Source organism: Lagopus leucura, unplaced genomic scaffold, assembly GCF_019238085.1.
Source record: "Lagopus leucura isolate 7727_CA_CO unplaced genomic scaffold, USGS_WTPT01 Super-Scaffold_100008, whole genome shotgun sequence".
In the NCBI taxonomy this organism is placed as follows: Eukaryota; Metazoa; Chordata; class Aves; order Galliformes; family Phasianidae; genus Lagopus; species Lagopus leucura.
Window position 1 is genome coordinate 12,604,149 of NW_024962265.1, and position 18,428 is coordinate 12,622,576.

Below are 18,428 nucleotides of genomic sequence, written 5' to 3' on the forward strand. Positions count from 1 at the left end.
CTAAAAAACTAACTCTGATATAACAAATAGAATGCTAAAAGCAGGTTTCTTCCCTGTCCCTTCCTCCCCCATTTGGTTATCGTAGTTACCTGTTTGTGGTAAGTACGCGAGATTAGCTTGATACGCTTGCTGCTACCATCACCTCTTACCTTTAACTTCTCCTAGAAGTTTTACAGCTCTGTACCTGAATGAGAGCTTTAGTGTGCTTGTCCATACGGTGTAGGTTCTAGCAGGCTTCTTAGTTATCTTATCAAGTAAGGTGAAATGTCATGCAGAAGCTGAGCTACTGAGTGTCGTAGAATGATAGAATGAATCATAGAATGGCTGGGGCTGGAGGGGCACCCTAAGGATCATCAAGTTCCAGCCCTCCTGCCACGGGCAGGGCCACCAACATCCAGATCTGGTATTAGGCCAGGTTGTGCTGAGCTCCACCCAATTTGGCCTTGAGTACCTCCGGGGATGGCACATCCACAGCCTCTCTGGGCAGCCTGTTCCAGTACCTCACCACGTTCTCTGTGAAGAACTTCCCCCGACACCCCGTTTAAACCTTCCATCCTTGAGCTTGAAACCATTCCCCCTTGTCCTATCAGTACCTACCCAAGTAAAAAGTTGATTCCTCTCCTTTTTAAAAATCACCTTTTCAATACTGGAAGGCTTCCTTGAGTTCTCCTTGTAGCCTTCTCTTCTCCAAGATGAACAAGCCCAGCTCCCTTGGCCTGTCTTCATAGAGGAAGTGGCCCTCCTCTGGATCCTGTCCAACAGCTCCATGTCTTTCCTGTACTGGGGGCTCCAGACCTGTTCACAGTACTCCAGATGGGGCCTCTTGAGGGCAGAGTAGAGATGGACAATCACCTCCTTGTCCCTCCTGGCCACCCCTCTTCTGATGGAGCCCAGGACACTTGTTGGCCTTCTGAGCTGCAGGAGCACACTGCTGGCTCAAGTAGCTGATACCAGTATGAATTGTACCTTTCCAAGTACAGCAAGTATTGCCTGGTTTCCTTTGGCTTGAAAAATGTTTATATGATGTTGAAAGAGTTTACCTATAAAAATATATGGATGTATGAAATATGTTAAGAACAAAAACCAAAACAACAGCGCCTAAAATACAGAGCCTACATAGAAAACACCATGGAAGAAATTGTCTGGACTCTTTATGTTTAAAGGATGATTGATAGCTGGCTGATAGCCGATTGTGAAACCTTGTTGGTGTCATTGGAACAGTTTGGCTAGATTTCAAGTTCTTAATTTTCAAGTGCACTTTGTGAGGGTGATCTGTCAACTGCTTGTTTCCTGAAGCTATTCAGTGTAGCTTTTGGTGGTTCCCCAAGACACAAATGAAAGGGGAAGGGGTGAGAAGACATGCTGATAAAGGAGGCCTGTAGTTCCCTTCAGCCAACACCTGATCAGAACTGTGCTTTGTTTTGGGTATTTGAATCTTGTAGAATTAGGTCCAAAAATATTGGTGTAACTTTAGGAGATGACCCCTTTAACTTGTGACTGAAGAGTCAGACCCTCTGTTCTTGCGGTTGTGTTTTTTCTCTCCTCCTCCATGTACCAATGAAAACTATTTTCATCTTCTGTCACATAATTGATCTTAGAAGGACAAGCAGAAAGGAAACATGTGGTCTTCATTAAGCCACAGAATAATATTGTGTAAGTGCAATACCTCAGGGATAATGTGTAACTTATTTTCTGTTGTTTAATGCATAAATGATGTTCTTTGTATGAAGCCACACAGATGAAATAATCTGGAATGTATTGTGTTCTTACGCTTCCTCTGTTAGAGCACCATTCATTTAAAAATGCTGGTTCTGGCATCGTGAGCAAAATAAGTCGTGAGAAGCAGTGGTGAATTTTCAAGTATCTTTTATTTGATAAGGCAGTTAAGTCAGCAAAGTCATTTGTGCTCTCTAGGGAGAAGAATTGCTGTAGAAATTGTAAAGCACTGCGATTAAGTGAAAATGGAAAAGTGTGGGGTTTTTTTGCAAGAGGTGGACCGTGCACAAGTTAGATGTTTTAACCAGATTAAATAAAAACATTCATCTGTTTTATGATAGTCATATTACTGGGGTAAGGCAAGCTGATTAGCTACAGCTAAATAAATGCAGAATTTTCTCAAATAGGGTGTTTTTCACGCAGTGAAGTTGTACTGATGTGGTAGTATTGAGGAAAATGGTGACCTGGAGAAATTACCAAGATTCTTTCAGTGACGCCAATAAAGTAAAAAGCACCTTCAGTAAAAAGCACCTATGTCAATTTCTTTAGATAGCCATGGGTGCCAGATTTCCAGGATTCTGGCAGAGTAAGGACTTGAAATAAATGCTGAAATTGCAAAGTGCTGTGTTACGATACCAGATAGTGTTTTATGATTTATTTAAAGTATTGAGCTTAACAGGATAAGCAGTGACTTTTAGGATGGGTAAGGAAAAATGACCACCCTGATGATTAGATTGTCTGTTCTGAACTGTCCAAATTTTGTAGTCCAGATATAATTTATGAAAAATACTGGAAATATTTTAATGTCATGATAGTACTTCTCATTGTGACATGGCAGAACATAATTTTTCCTTCATCTGAAATCTGTCATCAGTGTTGTTAATTGTTGGATAGTTTTTATGATTGTATCTCTAGTGAGTTGGGGTTTTTTTGTGTTTTTTTTTTTTTTTTTTTTTTTTTTGTGGTTTTTGTTCTTAGAAAATTCATTAAAAAATAAAAAACGACCACCATCACCGAAAGCTATATTGAGTTTGAGAAACCTCACTGTAGGTGAGACCTTGATCCCAGACTGTGGTGCCCTCTGTGTCTTTTGGACATAGAATGAATCACAGACTGGTTTGCGTTGGAAGGGACCTCTAAGATCTTGCAGTTCCAACCCCTTGCTGTAGGCAGGGACACCCCCCTCTAGACCAGGTTGCTCACAGCCCCATCCAGCCTGGCCTTCAGTGCTTCCAGGGAGGGGGCAGCCACAGCTTTTCTGAGCAACCCATTCCAGTGTTTCACCACCCTCACAGTGAATAATTTGCTCTTAATATCTAGTCTAAATCTGTCCTCTTCTAGTTTAAAATCATTTCCCTTTGTCCTGTCACTACCTGCCCTATAAAATGTACATACTTTGTAGCATACTGAAGTTGTTTTTTAGAGTGTTCTAATTACAGGCATAAAGTAAAAATCCCTATTATGCTAATGATTTGTTAGTGTAGGTGCAACTGAAGATAACAGTGGATCAGCGTGTCTTAACGTGTGGTAGCTGATTTACCTGGATTAAACAAGCTGATAATTTCCTTTTGGGTAGTAATTAATTCAGACTTGTTTTCTTTTGATAAAGGGAACTAAATGGAAACTGAAGTTTTGTGTAAGTTGTAAATGAGGTTTCTGTAGGGCAGGGTTTCTACCCTGCAAGTAAACTGTGGCAACACTATGAACACTCACTGAAATAGTGAGAGGGATTTGGGGTTTCTTTTATGCCTGCTATTTCTTTATACCTGCTGTTGGTTTACGAGTTTTTCTCACTGATTGTTCCTGAAAACAGTTTGTTTTGATGCTGAATTTCATGGTAGCTAGTGATACAGTGTGATGCTTGTGATACTTAGTAAACCCCAAACATTTTCTTACCAGGAGAAAGCAAGAGGCTTTGCTCAAGCAACAGCTGGTTGGCCTGATTGTTTTCTACTCCATTGCACTTGGTGACTCACAGAATCACAGAATTGTAGGGGTTGGAAGGGACCTCCTGAGATCATCGAGTCCAACCCCCTGCCAAAGCAGGTTCCCTACAGCAGGTCGCACAGGTAGGCATCCAGGCAGGTCTTGAACATCTCCAGAGAAGGAGACTCCACCACCTCCCTGGGCAGCCTGTTCCAGTGCTCCGTCACCTCACTGTAAAGAAGTTCTTGCGCACATTTGTGTAGAACTTCCTATGCTGCAGTTTCTGGCCGTTTCCCCTTGTCCTGTCTCCACTCACCACTGAAAACAGTCCAGCCTCGCCATTCTGCCCCCCACACCTCAGATATTTATAGACCTGGATCAGGTCCCCTCATTGGGACTGACATGTGACTGCTGCTTTCCTGAGGAGCAGTGAATTGGAGGTTTAGACATTAAAAAGCAGGTTGAGATGTCAGGCTTCAGGAATGAGATCAAATGTATTGGGTGAAGACTTTCTATCAGTCTGTCCCTTAGAGACTTTCGTTATTTTAGATGCTCCTTCATCATTCTGGAGATGGTGACTTGATCAACAAAAGCAAATTCAAGTTTGCCCGCATTGCTTTTCTGAGAAGTCCTTTTTACAAGTGCACCATTTTCCACGAGGCTTGCTGGTTTTTCCTTGGCGATGCAGTGTGTTTGGCAAGGAGGAGCGTGTTAAAGTATATTGGATCTCAGAATTGTTAGGCTTTTGTAGTGTTACATCTTAGCTGAAGTGCTTGTCAGATGGAATAATTGTATATATTGTTACTTACTGCATGTGCTTCAATGCTGAGTGATCTAGATTCTTGCAGTTCTGCTGTGGGAAGGACTTTGCAATTCTTCATTATGCAAGTAGTGAAGATGAGGGCATTTTGCTTCAATTGCGTGGTTACATGTCTCCATCAGGATGTGAAATCACATTAGTTTACTAACCTGTGAGTAGAGGTGCTAGTTCACAGCTCTTCTGTGTTCTGTCTGGTTTTCCCCTTACTCAGTAATAGCAGCAGGTGACCAGTAATCACAGAATCACAGAATCACAGAATTGTAGGGGTTGGAAGGGACCTCCTGAGATCATCGAGTCCAACCCCCCTGCCAAAGCAGGTTCCCTACAGCAGGTCGCACAGGTAGGCATCCAGGCAGGTCTTGAACATCTCCAGAGAAGGAGACTCCACCACCTCCCTGGGCAGCCTGTTCCAGTGCTCCGTCACCTCACTGTAAAGAAGTTCTTGCGCATGTTTGTGCAGAACTTCCTATGCTCCAGTTTCTGGCCATTTCCCCTTGTCCTGTCTCCACTCACCACTGAAAAGAGTCCGGCCTCACCATTCTGTCCCCCACACCTTAGATATTTATAGACCTGGATCAGGTCCCCTCTCAGTCTCCTTTTCTCAAGGCTGAACAGACCCAGTTCACTCAGCCTTTCCTCATAGGAGAGATGCTCCAGGCCCTTCACCATCTTTGTGTCCCTCCGCTGGACTCTTTCCAAGAGATCCCTGTCTTTTTTGTACTGGGGAGCCCAGAACTGGATGCAGTACTCCAGATGAGGTCTTACCAGGGCAGAGTACAGGGGGAGGGTCACCTCCTTTGACCTGCTGGCCACGCTCTTTTTAATGCACCCCAGTAAGCCATTGGCCTTTTTGGCCACAAGGGCACACTGCTGGCTCATGGCCAACCGGTCATCCACCAGGACACCCAGGTCCCTTTCCGCAGAGCTCCCCTCCAGCAGGTCATCCCCCAACCTTTACTGGTGCATGGAATTATTCCTCCCCAGATGCAAGACTCTACACTTGCTTTTGTTAAACCTCATCCGGTTTTTTTCTGCCCAGCTCTCCAGCCTATCCAGGTCTTGCTGAATGGCAACACAGCCTTCAGGCGTGTCAGCCAATCCTCCCAACTTCGTATCATCGGCAAACTTGCTGAGGGTGGCCATTATCCCCTCATCAAGGTCACTGATGAAGATGTTGAACAAGACCGGACCCAGCACAGACCCCTGAGGAACACCGCTGGTTACAGGCCTCCAACCGGACTCTGCACCACCAGCAACAACCCTCTGTGCTCTGTTTGTTTGCCACTTAAGAAAATCACTTCTGAAAAAAGTCCCCTTGCTGTGTATGTCTTCTGACAGTAATCCATAAAAATGAGATTGAAAATGTCATTTCATATAATTATTTGTAATCATCATAATTATTTTGGTTTTAAGAGGTACAGAATGGGAGTTCTGGCTTTCTTTCATGGCATTTAGTTTATACTGCAAGTGTTGGAGGTTTGACTTTAAAAAAAGTCCCTAGCAAAAGTCAGGAATGCTTTCTGAGAAACAGGTCAAAAAAAATTGTTACAAGATTACTATTGAAAGTTAAAGCAAATAAGCTCTGACAGAATGGACCAGTGAGGAAGTGTACTTGATGTCCAGCATGTTTGCTTCGAAGCGAGTCTTTGTTATGCCATGGAGTATGATGAAAGAATGAATGTTTGTGATCACCAATTTAAATTATTATATTCTCATCAGTTTGTAGTGTTTCTGAGTCATAAGATCATCGTTGGTGTATTTGATATCAAAAGAAAACTGAATTTTCTATCCATTTTTTGCTCGCATAAAGCAACACTAAATTACTGTTTCAGATATACATGTGATATAGAGTCGTCTGTTTTAAAATCATCTGGCTCAATCTTCTGCTTTGTGTTGTTGTTTTTTTCACAGGGTTTGTGGATGCACTTAGATGTTTGCAATGAGCACTGTGGCTGGCATGCCCCAGTGTTTTGGATACCAATGCATAGGACTCTGTAGTAATCGAATTTATCAGAAACGAACGTCATGAGCATAGTGATCCCACTGGGGGTTGACACAGCAGATACTTCTTATTTGGAAATGGCTGCAGGCTCAGAGTAAGTATGTTAATTTACTAATTAAGTTCCTGATTTCTATTGCTTATTTTTTTTCCTACTGAGGATTTTCTTTAATACATTTAGTTGGAGAAGACTTGGGAGTCTCCATAGTTATATTGGATTTTTAATAACTCTAAGCAGTAATCTATTCTTAAGTCCATTTTTTCCTTTTTGAGGAGAGTGAAGGAACGAAGGTGAACTGTTCTACAGAGGTATGTTTTTTTATTGCTTAGCAAACTGAGAAATACAGTTACTGTCTGGCTTGCTTTTCACACAAAATGTTTCACAACTCAGTGTTTCCTTAACCCGAGTATTTAAAATATGTGTTGATCTCCCATGCTGGGGACAGTTTCTTTTGGTAAAGAACTTAGTTTCAAGAAAGCAGCAGTAAGCACTCAGTCTCTGAGTGGAGGTTGGTCTGGTATTGGGCTGGTATTGATGCAAGCAGCATACACACAGTCTTTGCTTTGGAATATGTGCTGTCCTAGTAATCTTACTCCATTTAAGAAGGGAATGTCTTTTCTTCCAAACTTCAAAGAAAATTTGTTAAGCAGTTAAAAAAAAACTTTCAAACAGCTTTTTAAATGCCCATTTCTTTTCTCTGTTTCCAGTTGTGTGAGCTTAACTCCACTAACATAGGCAGTTGGTGCTATTTATCTGAAGGAAATAAAGAATTCTTACTTTGAAACTTAATGATGCATTCAAGTTTTCAGAATTGTTTTGTTGATGTCTATTTCACATCATGGACAGTAATTTCCTTGGTGCAGAAAACTCTATAAGTCTGTGTTGAGTAATTCTACTAATTGTAATTGAACTGTAATTGTAAACAGTAATTGAACTGTTCACACTTTCTGTTATTTTGTGTGTGTGGATTTCTTCTACGTTTAGAGAAGAGAAGGTCTCCATCCCTGAGGTTACCGACATTTCTTGCAGATGCAACAAGCCATGCTGAAATTAGAGTAAATAAATGCAGTTGTCAGTACAAACATGATCGTTCACTGTGTTATTTGCTTCGTGCTGTGACACAAAGACCTGATTAGGTGCTGGTGTTCTTCAGATGTTAAGTGACTGGTGGCAGTTAGATTCATTAATGTAATCTCTGGCATAGGCTGAAATATGTAGTTGCATGATCAGCTTATCTTGATATGAAAGCAACTTCATTATCTAAAGAAATGTGACACAAAACAGTGTCCCTAACCTAACAACTTCCACAGTTTTTACCCTTTTCTATCACCATTCATCTGCTTTAAATGTTCTTTTTGTGTTTGTTTTTTTTTTTTTTTTCAATAGATATGTTGGGTATAGATTGTATTTATAGTGGTCATAGTGAGTTGTGACGCTTTCCCAAGTGGGAAAGCTGTGTTGAACAAATGGTCATGAGTTGTTTGTTCTCTAGGTAGCTATTAGCCCATCAGATGAGTTTGACTAAATGAAGTGTCTTGAAACACAAAATGTTGGCTGCTTCTTACAAAAAATACATTGCACTCCTTTCTCTTAGCTGACCTTCAGCCAGACGTAACTCAGGTGAGCTGGTGCAAAGGGAAAACAAACCCAAATTCTATGAAAAATTAGATAAGTTAAACTAATGGCAGTTTGATACTGAAGCATACTTGGAAGCAAGAGATTTCATTTGGAGTTTCTGTTAGCAAAGCTTTTGAATGTAGGTGTGTAGCTTAGCCTTAGGATGTGGAAACTTCCGTTTTATTGAGATTCTTTTCTGTTTGAATACCTGGAATTCTATGAAGGTAGTTGATACCCCCAGATGTTGATTGTATCTGTAGTGTTGGTCAGAATCCACCTTCACTTCTTTTGTAATTTCTGCTCAGTCAGAAACGAAACGGTGTTTGAAAGCAGTAAGGGGAACTTTTTTAAAGAATTTGCTATTGCTTAGAATGGCTTATAATTGATTCCCTTAATAGAGTGAATGTAAGGTCTGATTTTAACTGTCTGGTTTCGTGTCAGTTATTTAATTTTTGACTACTGCCATCTGCTGGCAGCATGCAGAATATTTTTTTTCAGTTTGCACTGTACTTTTAAATATGAACGCTAGGGAACGATGAGAACGTGAGAGTCTTCATCTGCAGAGTTAAAAGTTATCTGAGAGACATTGTTACTTCTTAACTCTTTTTCAAGTTACAAGAATGTTTTTAACCCAGAAGAAACTTTTTTTTGTTTTTTTTAAATACTCCTTGCTGTTGTTTTTGGTTTGTTTGTTTTTAATTCTGAATATTTGGCACGGTTGTGAATTGCTAATCAATACACATTCAGTCTCAAATGAAAGTTGGGCTTTTGGGTTTTGGCTCTGCACTCTGTGTTCTCCAGGTCTTAGAATAGTTGGAGATAATGGATCGCATTTGTTTGTCTGATGCATTTCCTTTTTAGATGTTTTAATTCTTCTGCTTTCCACAACTGCTTTCATCTAAACTTTAATGGCTTTACTCTTCAGTGGTTTATAATTTCCTAGCTTAGGTAGAAATACATTTAAGGAGTAGGGTGTACTCTCTTGCTCTATATTGTGCAGGAGTACCTTTTTAGTTTTGTTGTCAGTTAATGACACACATGACCTCACTTTTTAGGACATACGTTTCCATTCTGATATTTTCATTGCGTGCTCCCATGTCGAAGCAGCTGGTATTTAGGTCGTGGTAAGATGGACTTATTTTCAGTGAAGAAAAATCTCCTAAATCAATCACAGCACTGCTTAAGGATGAACTGTAGACGAATTCCCCACTAGTCTGTATGAGTAAACCCTCCTGCTCCGAAAATGGAGGCTTTTATTTTCCATATACTCAAGAAAGCCATCGAGGTGGAGCTTGGAACCCATAGTGATGGGCATGGAACCATGGTTTTGCTTTTCCAATTCAGTAAGTGAAGAATAACAATGAAAGCAATACAGTGATGGAGACTCTCTTGAATTGGAGAGGAAAAAAGAGAATTTCTATTTTAGACATCATGGATGAAAGGTCAACTTCTAATCCGCTGGCATTTAGATTGGCAAGACCATCAGAAGGATTACCTAGATGACATTAATGGTGTGCAGTTACTGCATAGGTGCACTGCATATCAGAATATGGATAGTCATAATGGAAAGGGAGATCTGTTGGAAGAACTTTGTCTGTCCAACTGGTGTCCTTTTTTTCTGTATCGTGTTTGATGAATCTGATGAATATCCTCCTCTTTCGCCCACCCTTCTTGGTGACTGTGAGAAACATTAGTATTTTTCAGAAGATTTTTTCCCTCTTTGGACTTCATTAACTAACATTCTCACCTATGGGTAATTTTAACAAGTGTTTCTTTTTAACCTGTTTTATTGCATAGTAGTATCACATAGGGAAAAGCTAATAAGAAGCAGGTTGCTTAAGATATTAGTAGGACATCTGCAAGTAGATAGAAAAGTGCTCTGTGTTGTTTCCAGGAAGAATAATTATATTCTTACAAAAGCATTAGCAACAAGGGGGAATTGCTGCTGTTCTCCTCCATCAGCCTAGTGTCACCTCATGGCAGAACAACAACAGAAAGCCTGTCTTTAATATCTTAGAGTCTGAAGAAAAGTACACAGGTTTTTGAATTAGCAGTGTTCAGAACAACCATCTTCATTTTAAACATTGATTCAAGGAATTACTGAACTATTTGTGATGGGAAATATATTTGATGCATAACAAAGCTAAATGTAGGGAAGAAATTAGCCTCGATTTGTATTGTGAGTCAAAAGCCATTTCAGTTTATTAGATAAAGATATTTTGTTCTGTCTCAATGTGAAAAATAAATTCTTAATGCAGCTAGGTAACTGCATTCATTTGGAGTTTGTACTTGTCTATGTGGGTCATGGGGGTTAAAAAAAATAAAAGCTTCAGGATGCTGACATAAATGTAACTGCTGAGGAAAGGTGCAATTTCTTGGACTCGGAGGCTCCTGTTTTAGTGTTCCTTTCTCATCTTGTGTTGTAGTTTAGATCATGGAAGCAGTGGGTTGACTGTTACAACCTTTTATTGCAAAGCGTTATCTAGCAGTTTTTTCATTTTTTTCTTTCTAGCTAAATATAATTCGGGAACTGCTTTTTGTTTCGTATTTAATAAATAAGTTTGCCTTACTTAAGGTTTCTGTCTGTAAAAAGAGTACTGCTCTGCTTCGGTGCTGGTTTGTGAAAATGTTGAGAATGATGCAGTGGTGCAACCGCGAGGTGGCATTGCACAGTTGAGCAGCGTCGCAGCTGGTGCTGGAGCTGTATCAATAGGTTTGCAATTCTGTGTGTATAGCTGCTTCCTTCTCTTGTCATTAAGCTGAACTCCTTTGTTTAGCCTTTATTACAGCTTAATAGATCCTTGACAAACTGCATAATATGCTTTTCTGTTTCATAAGCCAAATTTGTGGGTTATGTGAAGTGATTTAATGTGGACTTCTTTTTTCCTTCAAGGAAGATTTTGTAACTACAGAGGCATGAGTTCTTTGTAACTCTGAAAGCTTTCTTTTTAAGTGAGAGTTTGTTTTCTCTGAAGGGATAAACGAATACAGAGTTGAATGTTTTTTCCTTTTTTCTTTTTTTCCCCTCAGATTTACCCTCTACCTATTTGCATGCTCCTTTTTAACAGGAAGAGCAAGTAATTACTTAGCAGCTGTGAAACAAGTGCATTAAGTTTGTTAGTGTTATGTTAGCTTACACACTTTGATATTTACATTTATTAGTGTAACTGTATTTATTCTTCTTCTGATTTGATTTTGCAGACCAGAATCTGTAGAAGCTAGCCCTGTGGTAGTTGAAAAATCGAACAGTTATCCGCACCAGTTGTATACCAGCAGCTCGCATTCACACAGCTACATTGGTTTGCCCTATGCAGTAAGTTTCACTAGATATTGTATGTACATAGATAATGTAAAATCTGCTGTTCTAAAATAGAAGAATGCTGATTCTTGCTTACAGTTTTGCATTTTTATTGAGGTCTGGGTAAATTGACTAAAGGTGGTTGATTGGAAACTCAGTGCAGAACACAGTTAACTTTATGTAAATTACAAACTCATAGAACGGTTTGGGTTGGAAGGGACGCTTCAGATATGCAGTTTCAACCGCCTGCTGTAGGCAGGGACACCTCCCTCTAGACCAGGTTGCTCACAGCCCCATCCAGCCTGGACTTCAATGCTTCCAGGAAGGGGGGCATTTACAGCCTTTCTGGGCAATCTGTTCCAGTCTCACCACCCTCACAGCTGAGAAGGTACATAACCAAGAATGGACAACGACAAAAACAAAACTGTGAAGTGTTATTTACAAATGCTTAGAGCTTTAGAGGCTTTTTATGAAGTTAATTCTTCTACTTTGGCTTAAATAACCATCAGAGCATGTGAATACTTACAACTTACCTTTCAAAACCAATCTAGGACCATAACTATGGTGCTCGGCCTCCTCCAACGCCTCCAGCTTCTCCTCCTCCATCAGTAGTTATAAGCAAGAATGAAGTAGGCATATTTACCACTCCCAACTTTGATGAAACCTCCAGTGCTACTACCATCAGTACATCAGAGGATGGAAGCTATGGAACTGATATTACCAGATGCATTTGTGGCTTTACACATGATGATGGATATATGATCTGTTGTGACAAATGCAGGTAATGAATATTAAATGCATCAAGAAGGTAAAAATGACTTAGAACTGCATTGTAATATTAAGTGCAATTAAATAGTGATTTAACTATGTTGATTAATAGAAAAGAATACATTTCCTTCATCAGAACATTGTTTGAAAATTGTATGTCTTTCTAATAGGCAAAGTAGTTGATGAAGGCCAATGAGTTTATCACACCTTATTCCTATCTGTCTTAACATGCCTTTATTTGTGTATTGTTACTCCAGGAAGGATTTTATTATTCTCAAACAGGTATCTGTCTGGTACTTTCTCCAAGTTGTTTGTTATTATGGCAAAGTAAAAGTCTGCATGTACCAAGTAATAATGAAGTATCTTGGTAAATTAGGTATGTGTAAACCAAATAACTTGAAGAAAACAAGGTGATTGGACATAAACCTCTCAAATATCAGCCTCTGTATGCATCATCTTTTTGATAAGAACTCTTCATCTTCATGAGAGTTGACTTAGTCTTTCCCTAGTTACTGAAATTCTTAAACCTAGGGGTTTCTTATTTTGGAAGCCAAAGTTAAATGTTTAAACTTCTGTGTTCATGTTTAAGTACCTGCTTGGGCATACTAATGTGAGTGGGTGCTAATAGATTTCTGGATTCTGGAAAATTGAGCTTTGGGACTTCCAATGAACAAATTGATGTTGCTTAATTTATGAAGTCATTGTGTGTTTCTGAAATAATATCTACAGCTAGTCACAACATTAATTTGAGCCTCGTTCAGCCAGCTGCATGTGTAACAAACTGGTTTGTTTTCAGTCATCCTTAATTCTGGTAACCTTTACTCTTATTTTAAATCTTATTTTTAACCTTATTTTAAGATCACGGTGAAAAAAAAAAAGGATATGTGTGCACACAAAGTTTCTAAAATTTTGCTTAAAATAACTAAAAGTTTGGGGTTTTGTTTTTTAGTGTCTGGCAGCACATTGACTGTATGGGAATTGACAGGCAGCATATTCCTGACATATATCTGTGTGAACGTTGTCAACCAAGGTGAGTAGTTCAATGGTTTTGAACTCCAGATAGTTAGAAGGAGTGGAGAATATTTCAGGGAAAAAAAAAAAAAAAACAACAAACACAACAGAATAGATGGAGGCATGTTTCTGATGCAGATGATCATACTGATATCCATTTCCATGTGCTCCCTGATTGTTGTTTTACCTCGCTAGCTGACAGTGCTAAACACTTGAAACACTTATTGCCATAGCAGCATCTCCTGGATTTTGTCTGTCAGCCTGAGAAAACTCATTATATCTTTTGTTTCATGGCTGTCAAATGTGGGGGATTCTTTACAGGAGCTCTTTCAGGTTGTTAACTGATCCATCCGTTTTGAGTACATTTCTGGGTATCATTCCAAAATGCTCCAGTCCTCGCTTCAAAGATTTCTTGCTCTGAAATAGGTACCTTTTATCCTCTTTCTCAGTCTAGAAGTCATAAGACACTACTAGGAAGGCATTTTGTTTTGTTGGTAGGTGGATGGTACCTGACTAATGTTTGTTGCCCTGTGACATGCAGCATAAAATGCTTCCTTTAGTTACATTGCAGATTGTCAGTTGCACAGTGAATAAAAGACCTGTGTTCAGAACACATTTAATTACAAATAAATGATTTTTTTTCTTCTGACAAAATGTTTGAGCCCTGTCATCTTAGGATCTTATATCATAATGATTATTTAGATCTGCAAGAAGATGGTTTAATGCCTGCTTATTTGTAATCCGTGGGCCAACAGTCGATCTTTCTTCTGAGCTACCTCCATTTTCGGTATGTTTTCCAAGTGATGTGAATGCTGCCCTTTACTTTGCATTACTGTGGAATGAAGCAGAGCAACATTTACGTTTTCATGAGTATTTAAACTCTCAGTTTGTATACAGTTTATTCTGTTGTGGTCACTGGAAAATGGAAACAAGAAGTCTGCTTTAATTCTTGGATGTATGGATCCATAAATGTAAAGCATGGAGTAAAAGTTATTTCTTTAATTTCAGAAACTTGGATAAGGAAAGGGCAGTGCTATTGCAGAGGAGGAAAAGGGAAAATATGTCAGGTGGGTAAAACTTAAACTTTTTTCACTAAAGGTTGTAAAATAACTATCAATTGTGTGGACTTAAGGGTGTGTACACAGTTCTCTGCAATTTTGACTGCATTCAGAATGTAAGGTTCAGTGAATCTATTTCTTATAGACTATGGGTTCTTGTATTTCTTATCATGGACAACAACGTTACATCAGAATAGTTGAAGTTCCAAGTGTTTCGTTAAAAGATGTCATCCCTGTTGGGTTTTTTTGTTGTTGTTTTCTGACTGCTGCAGAGAAATTCAGTCTGAGCCTTAAGATTTTATAAAAATGAATGTAGCTTTTATAATCATAAGAATACTTTGAGTGAGCTACTAAAAATAGATGGGAAAGTTTGAGGTTTCTTCTGGGTTAAGAGAGGGGTTACTGGGTTTGTTTTCTCTGGGGGAAAATGACTTCATTGCTCTGTCATTTCTTCCTTAGCAGTGTAGACTTGCATCCTGATACTGACATCTTAAAACCACTCTACTGCTGCTAATGTTCCTGACTGATAAAAAATGAAATAACTAAATGAGCTTTAAAACAATATAGCATAATTCTGAAGGAATCCTGACTCTCATTTGTTGGCTATGTGTATTGGTGTTTTTGTCAACTACAAAAATTAATACAGTTTTTTATTGTTGTAGTACCTTTTCTTTGTTTTGTGAAATTTGCTCTCCATTTATGGAATTGGAAAGCTCAACTGATATAACTTGTCAGGAGCTCTGTCCAGCTATTGCCAAAATGTGGCATGTTTTTGGTTGTCAGGTGTTTACTTTGAAGCTATTACAAAAGTCCTAACATAGGAGATGATCTCTGTTCTGTAACTTCAGATGTTTTACTTCCAAATGCTGTTTCTGAAGTGTGGGGGTATGTGCAAGATGAGCAAGCTGCTTTTGACGGTTAAAGATGTTAATAACTTATTTAGAGCACCACTATTATTTTTGGCTTTACCTGCTTTCATTTTTACAGAACAGAACTTACTTTATAAAAGTTTTGACTGAAATGCTAGGTATTACAAATTTATGTATTTTTTCAGAGTTCTAGAATGTGTTTTCTGTTTGTTTTAACAGTAAAACAAATACATTTGTTACATGTAAGTGGTATGATGACACTGTGAAGTTCAGTTTGAATTCATGCACAGTACAGCAGAAGTTGATGGTCCGTGCTATTTAAGTAATCTCTTAGGATTTGTAGTTACACTGTGATCGTTTGCAGGAATAGAGGTGGTCAGAATCTTACGTAGGAGCTGGAGTTTGACTTAATCCTTAGTCCTGATCAGTCTTAAATCCGTTCTATGCAGTTAATAGGAAAAAAAAAAGTATATGGTTAATCTTAAGTATCAAAAAAGAGTAAGCCCTACGCTTCTGATCCTGTTTAGGCTGTGACTTAGTGTGTGCTATTAATAATTGTAATTTACAGTACATAATTAGAGAGCAAGCATCCATTAATTTCTGGTTAATTTTCATTCAGTGTGGCTGAATGTACTTCTTGTGTTTGTTGATATTACGTGGTTCAGTCAAGCCTAAAGTAATTCTATGTATGAATAGTTTACCATGAGAGACCTGTGAAAATGGCCAGTTTCAATGGATGATACCAAGTAGGAAGAGCAAAAAAGCATTGATTCAGATGGCTCTGTTAATAAAAGTATTTGAAAGCAGCAGAATGTTGCTTGTAACTTGGTGGTAAGTTACAGATGTTTGATGGAAGTCCAAGTTGCCCTCCTTCTGTGCTCTTCAAGTATGGTTACAGTGTTCTTGAAGTTTACACATAATATAACTATTCAATTTGATGTGAGAATACAGAGTAGTGGGTTTTATTTTAATGATTTCTAAAGCGTTGCTGAGCTTAGCCCTGTTCCATCCAGAGCTAAACTGTGGGGAGAAGAAATAGATCAATTATTTTACCTCAGGAAAAGAGTTTTTAGCGGTACCACTGGTGTGTGATACCAAGGGGTGAGTTTTGTGTGTTCGCCTTTCTTCCTTGGAGCATTTCTGGTCCATAGTTCTGGTGCTTGCAGTTGTTTGTGGTCGAGTTTGGTTTGTTATTCTGGTATAAACATGTAATGTTGCTTGCTGTGGATTAGATTATTTCCTGTGGATCAGTGGGGAGTGTGTGTGCATGGTGTGCATGTGTGTGAACTATTTAGTTATTTGCATCAAGGATGGCTTTTTGTATTTTTAAACATACAGTTTCTAGATCTACTACTTGTTCATGGATGTTGCTTCAAGCTGCCTGGTCTTTAAAGTGGTGCTGATAATACCACTTGCTGCTTATGGAGGGAAGAGTCTGGGCCCATCATTTCCTGTGAAACTTTTGCAGTGTCTGTACCCTGTCTTCCATGCTACAAAATCTTCCCTTAGAGTGCTCTGCTGAGGCTCTTCAAAGTGAAAGCAGGTTATGTAGGTTAGGAAGGAGCATGTCAAAACAACTCTGTGTAATTATATGTTCAATTGAGGTAATTATTCTTTACAGAAAGCTAGAGCACATTATAGATAGACAACAATAATAGCATTGTACTTCTCTGGAGAATATGGTATTTTGTAGGGTCTGTTGTTTGCTTATTTATTTGCCTTTGACATAATGATGCTGTGGGCATTCATGTCTGGAATGCAACATTGATGATTTCAAAGTTGCCTTGAATTTTCATTTATTAACTGTTGTTTAATCTACTATACATGAAAATTATTGCTTGGTTAGGCTTCTGCATTTCTTTTAATGCTAGTTCATAAAATAGTCCCAGTGGGCATGCATCAAGTTAAGAAAATATGATCAGCTTCTAAAACATCAATATTCCTATATCATCTTATTATAGGTAAGGTATAATTATTTGCCTAACAGACTTTAAAAGAAGAACCAATATAGTAAAACTGGATTGCTTACTATTGTGCAGAGAGTAATCCTGTTTAAGGAACGTTGTGATCAAGGAAAATCTTGAGTAGCTGGATCTCTTTACAGAGCTGTCGGGTGTACTGATTAAGGCAACATCCCTTTAATCTCAGAGACTTTTCTCTGCTCTTTTATTAAGTATTTGTTAAGCCTTCCATGCAGCTTCAAAAAGCCTTGCTTAGTGTGAAATGTATTTAATGAAGGCTGAATATTTGAAAAGCTGCTAAAATGTGAGACGTCTGTACTAAGCACTTGTAGTCTCCTATCTGTTTGTACCATCTCTCTTCCAAACCTCCTCACACTTGACAGCTTTTCATCGTGACAGATCTAGGGTAATCCTGTTTAAGGTCAGGAAATGTATTTACCTGACATAAGTGATGATGTGTGCTGAATTTCATACTTCAGCTTTTAGGTCTTCTTGTGAACAGCACGATGAAAATTTGCATCAGTTTGTGTACAGTCTTGTTTTAACAAGAAAAGTAGACACACCATTTCTCCTTGTGGGGAGTAGCAGTGTGTTATTGATAGGAGATTTTTATTTTTTTTTAAAGAGAAGAGGCTTTCAGCCACACTGACATACTTATCTTGGAAAGGACACATAACAGTCAAAATTTCGTCTGGACGTGACTGATTAATAGGATTTTAAAAGAAATGCTGGGCAGGTAATAATTTTCATCCCTTTCAGACTGTCATCATGCAAGAGAATCTTGTAGCCATATTACAAGTACAGGCCAGGTATACAGAGATGAATGAGCTGATGAATAATATTTTGCTTTTGTTGTTGTTTCAATACTAATGTTGCTTAAAATGAAATACCGTACAGTAATGCTATTTAAAAAGTTGAATTAGTGTGGTATTTTTTTCTTACCTGGTACTGCAGACGCCTGCTGATGGCCAGCTTCTCACAGGTTATTCGTTTTCATGCTGTTAAAGCTGTTGGAAAACTTTGCAAACAAGTACTTGAAGTATTTGACAGTACATGCTTTTTGCTTTTAAAAGAAGTTACAGAGTAACTAGTTAATGTTCTTTCTGATTGCTTATAAACTGTTCTTTGTTTTAAAGATGGGGATACCAGTGCGACAGAGAGTGGTGATGAAGTTCCTGTGGAACTGTATACTGCTTTTCAACACACACCAACTACATTTACAATAGCTTCTCCAAGAGTTACAAAGGTCAATGATAAGAAGAGGAAGAAAAGTGGGGAGAAAGAGCAGAACATAGCAAAATGTAAAAAAGTGAGTGAATCTGATTTCTCTGTCTGTAATTGTTACAAATCACAGCTGTGTGACATCTTTTGGTTTTAAAATTCA

At 38.7% G+C, this 18,428-nt stretch overlaps 1 protein-coding gene across 2 annotated transcripts in view; it reads left to right on the forward strand.

Moving 5' to 3' along the window:
* KMT2E (lysine methyltransferase 2E (inactive)) overlaps nt 1-18,428 on the forward strand; it is a 54,574-nt gene that overhangs the window by 11,783 nt on the left and 24,363 nt on the right. For both annotated transcript variants that reach the window (XM_042872285.1, XM_042872286.1), the window contains 6 exons: nt 6,374-6,558; nt 11,281-11,392; nt 11,929-12,158; nt 13,095-13,175; nt 14,165-14,223; nt 18,181-18,353. In XM_042872285.1, the coding sequence (XP_042728219.1) occupies nt 6,488-6,558; nt 11,281-11,392; nt 11,929-12,158; nt 13,095-13,175; nt 14,165-14,223; nt 18,181-18,353 (726 nt within the window). In that variant the 5' untranslated portion in view covers nt 6,374-6,487. The remainder of the gene's footprint in view (nt 1-6,373; nt 6,559-11,280; nt 11,393-11,928; nt 12,159-13,094; nt 13,176-14,164; nt 14,224-18,180; nt 18,354-18,428) is intronic.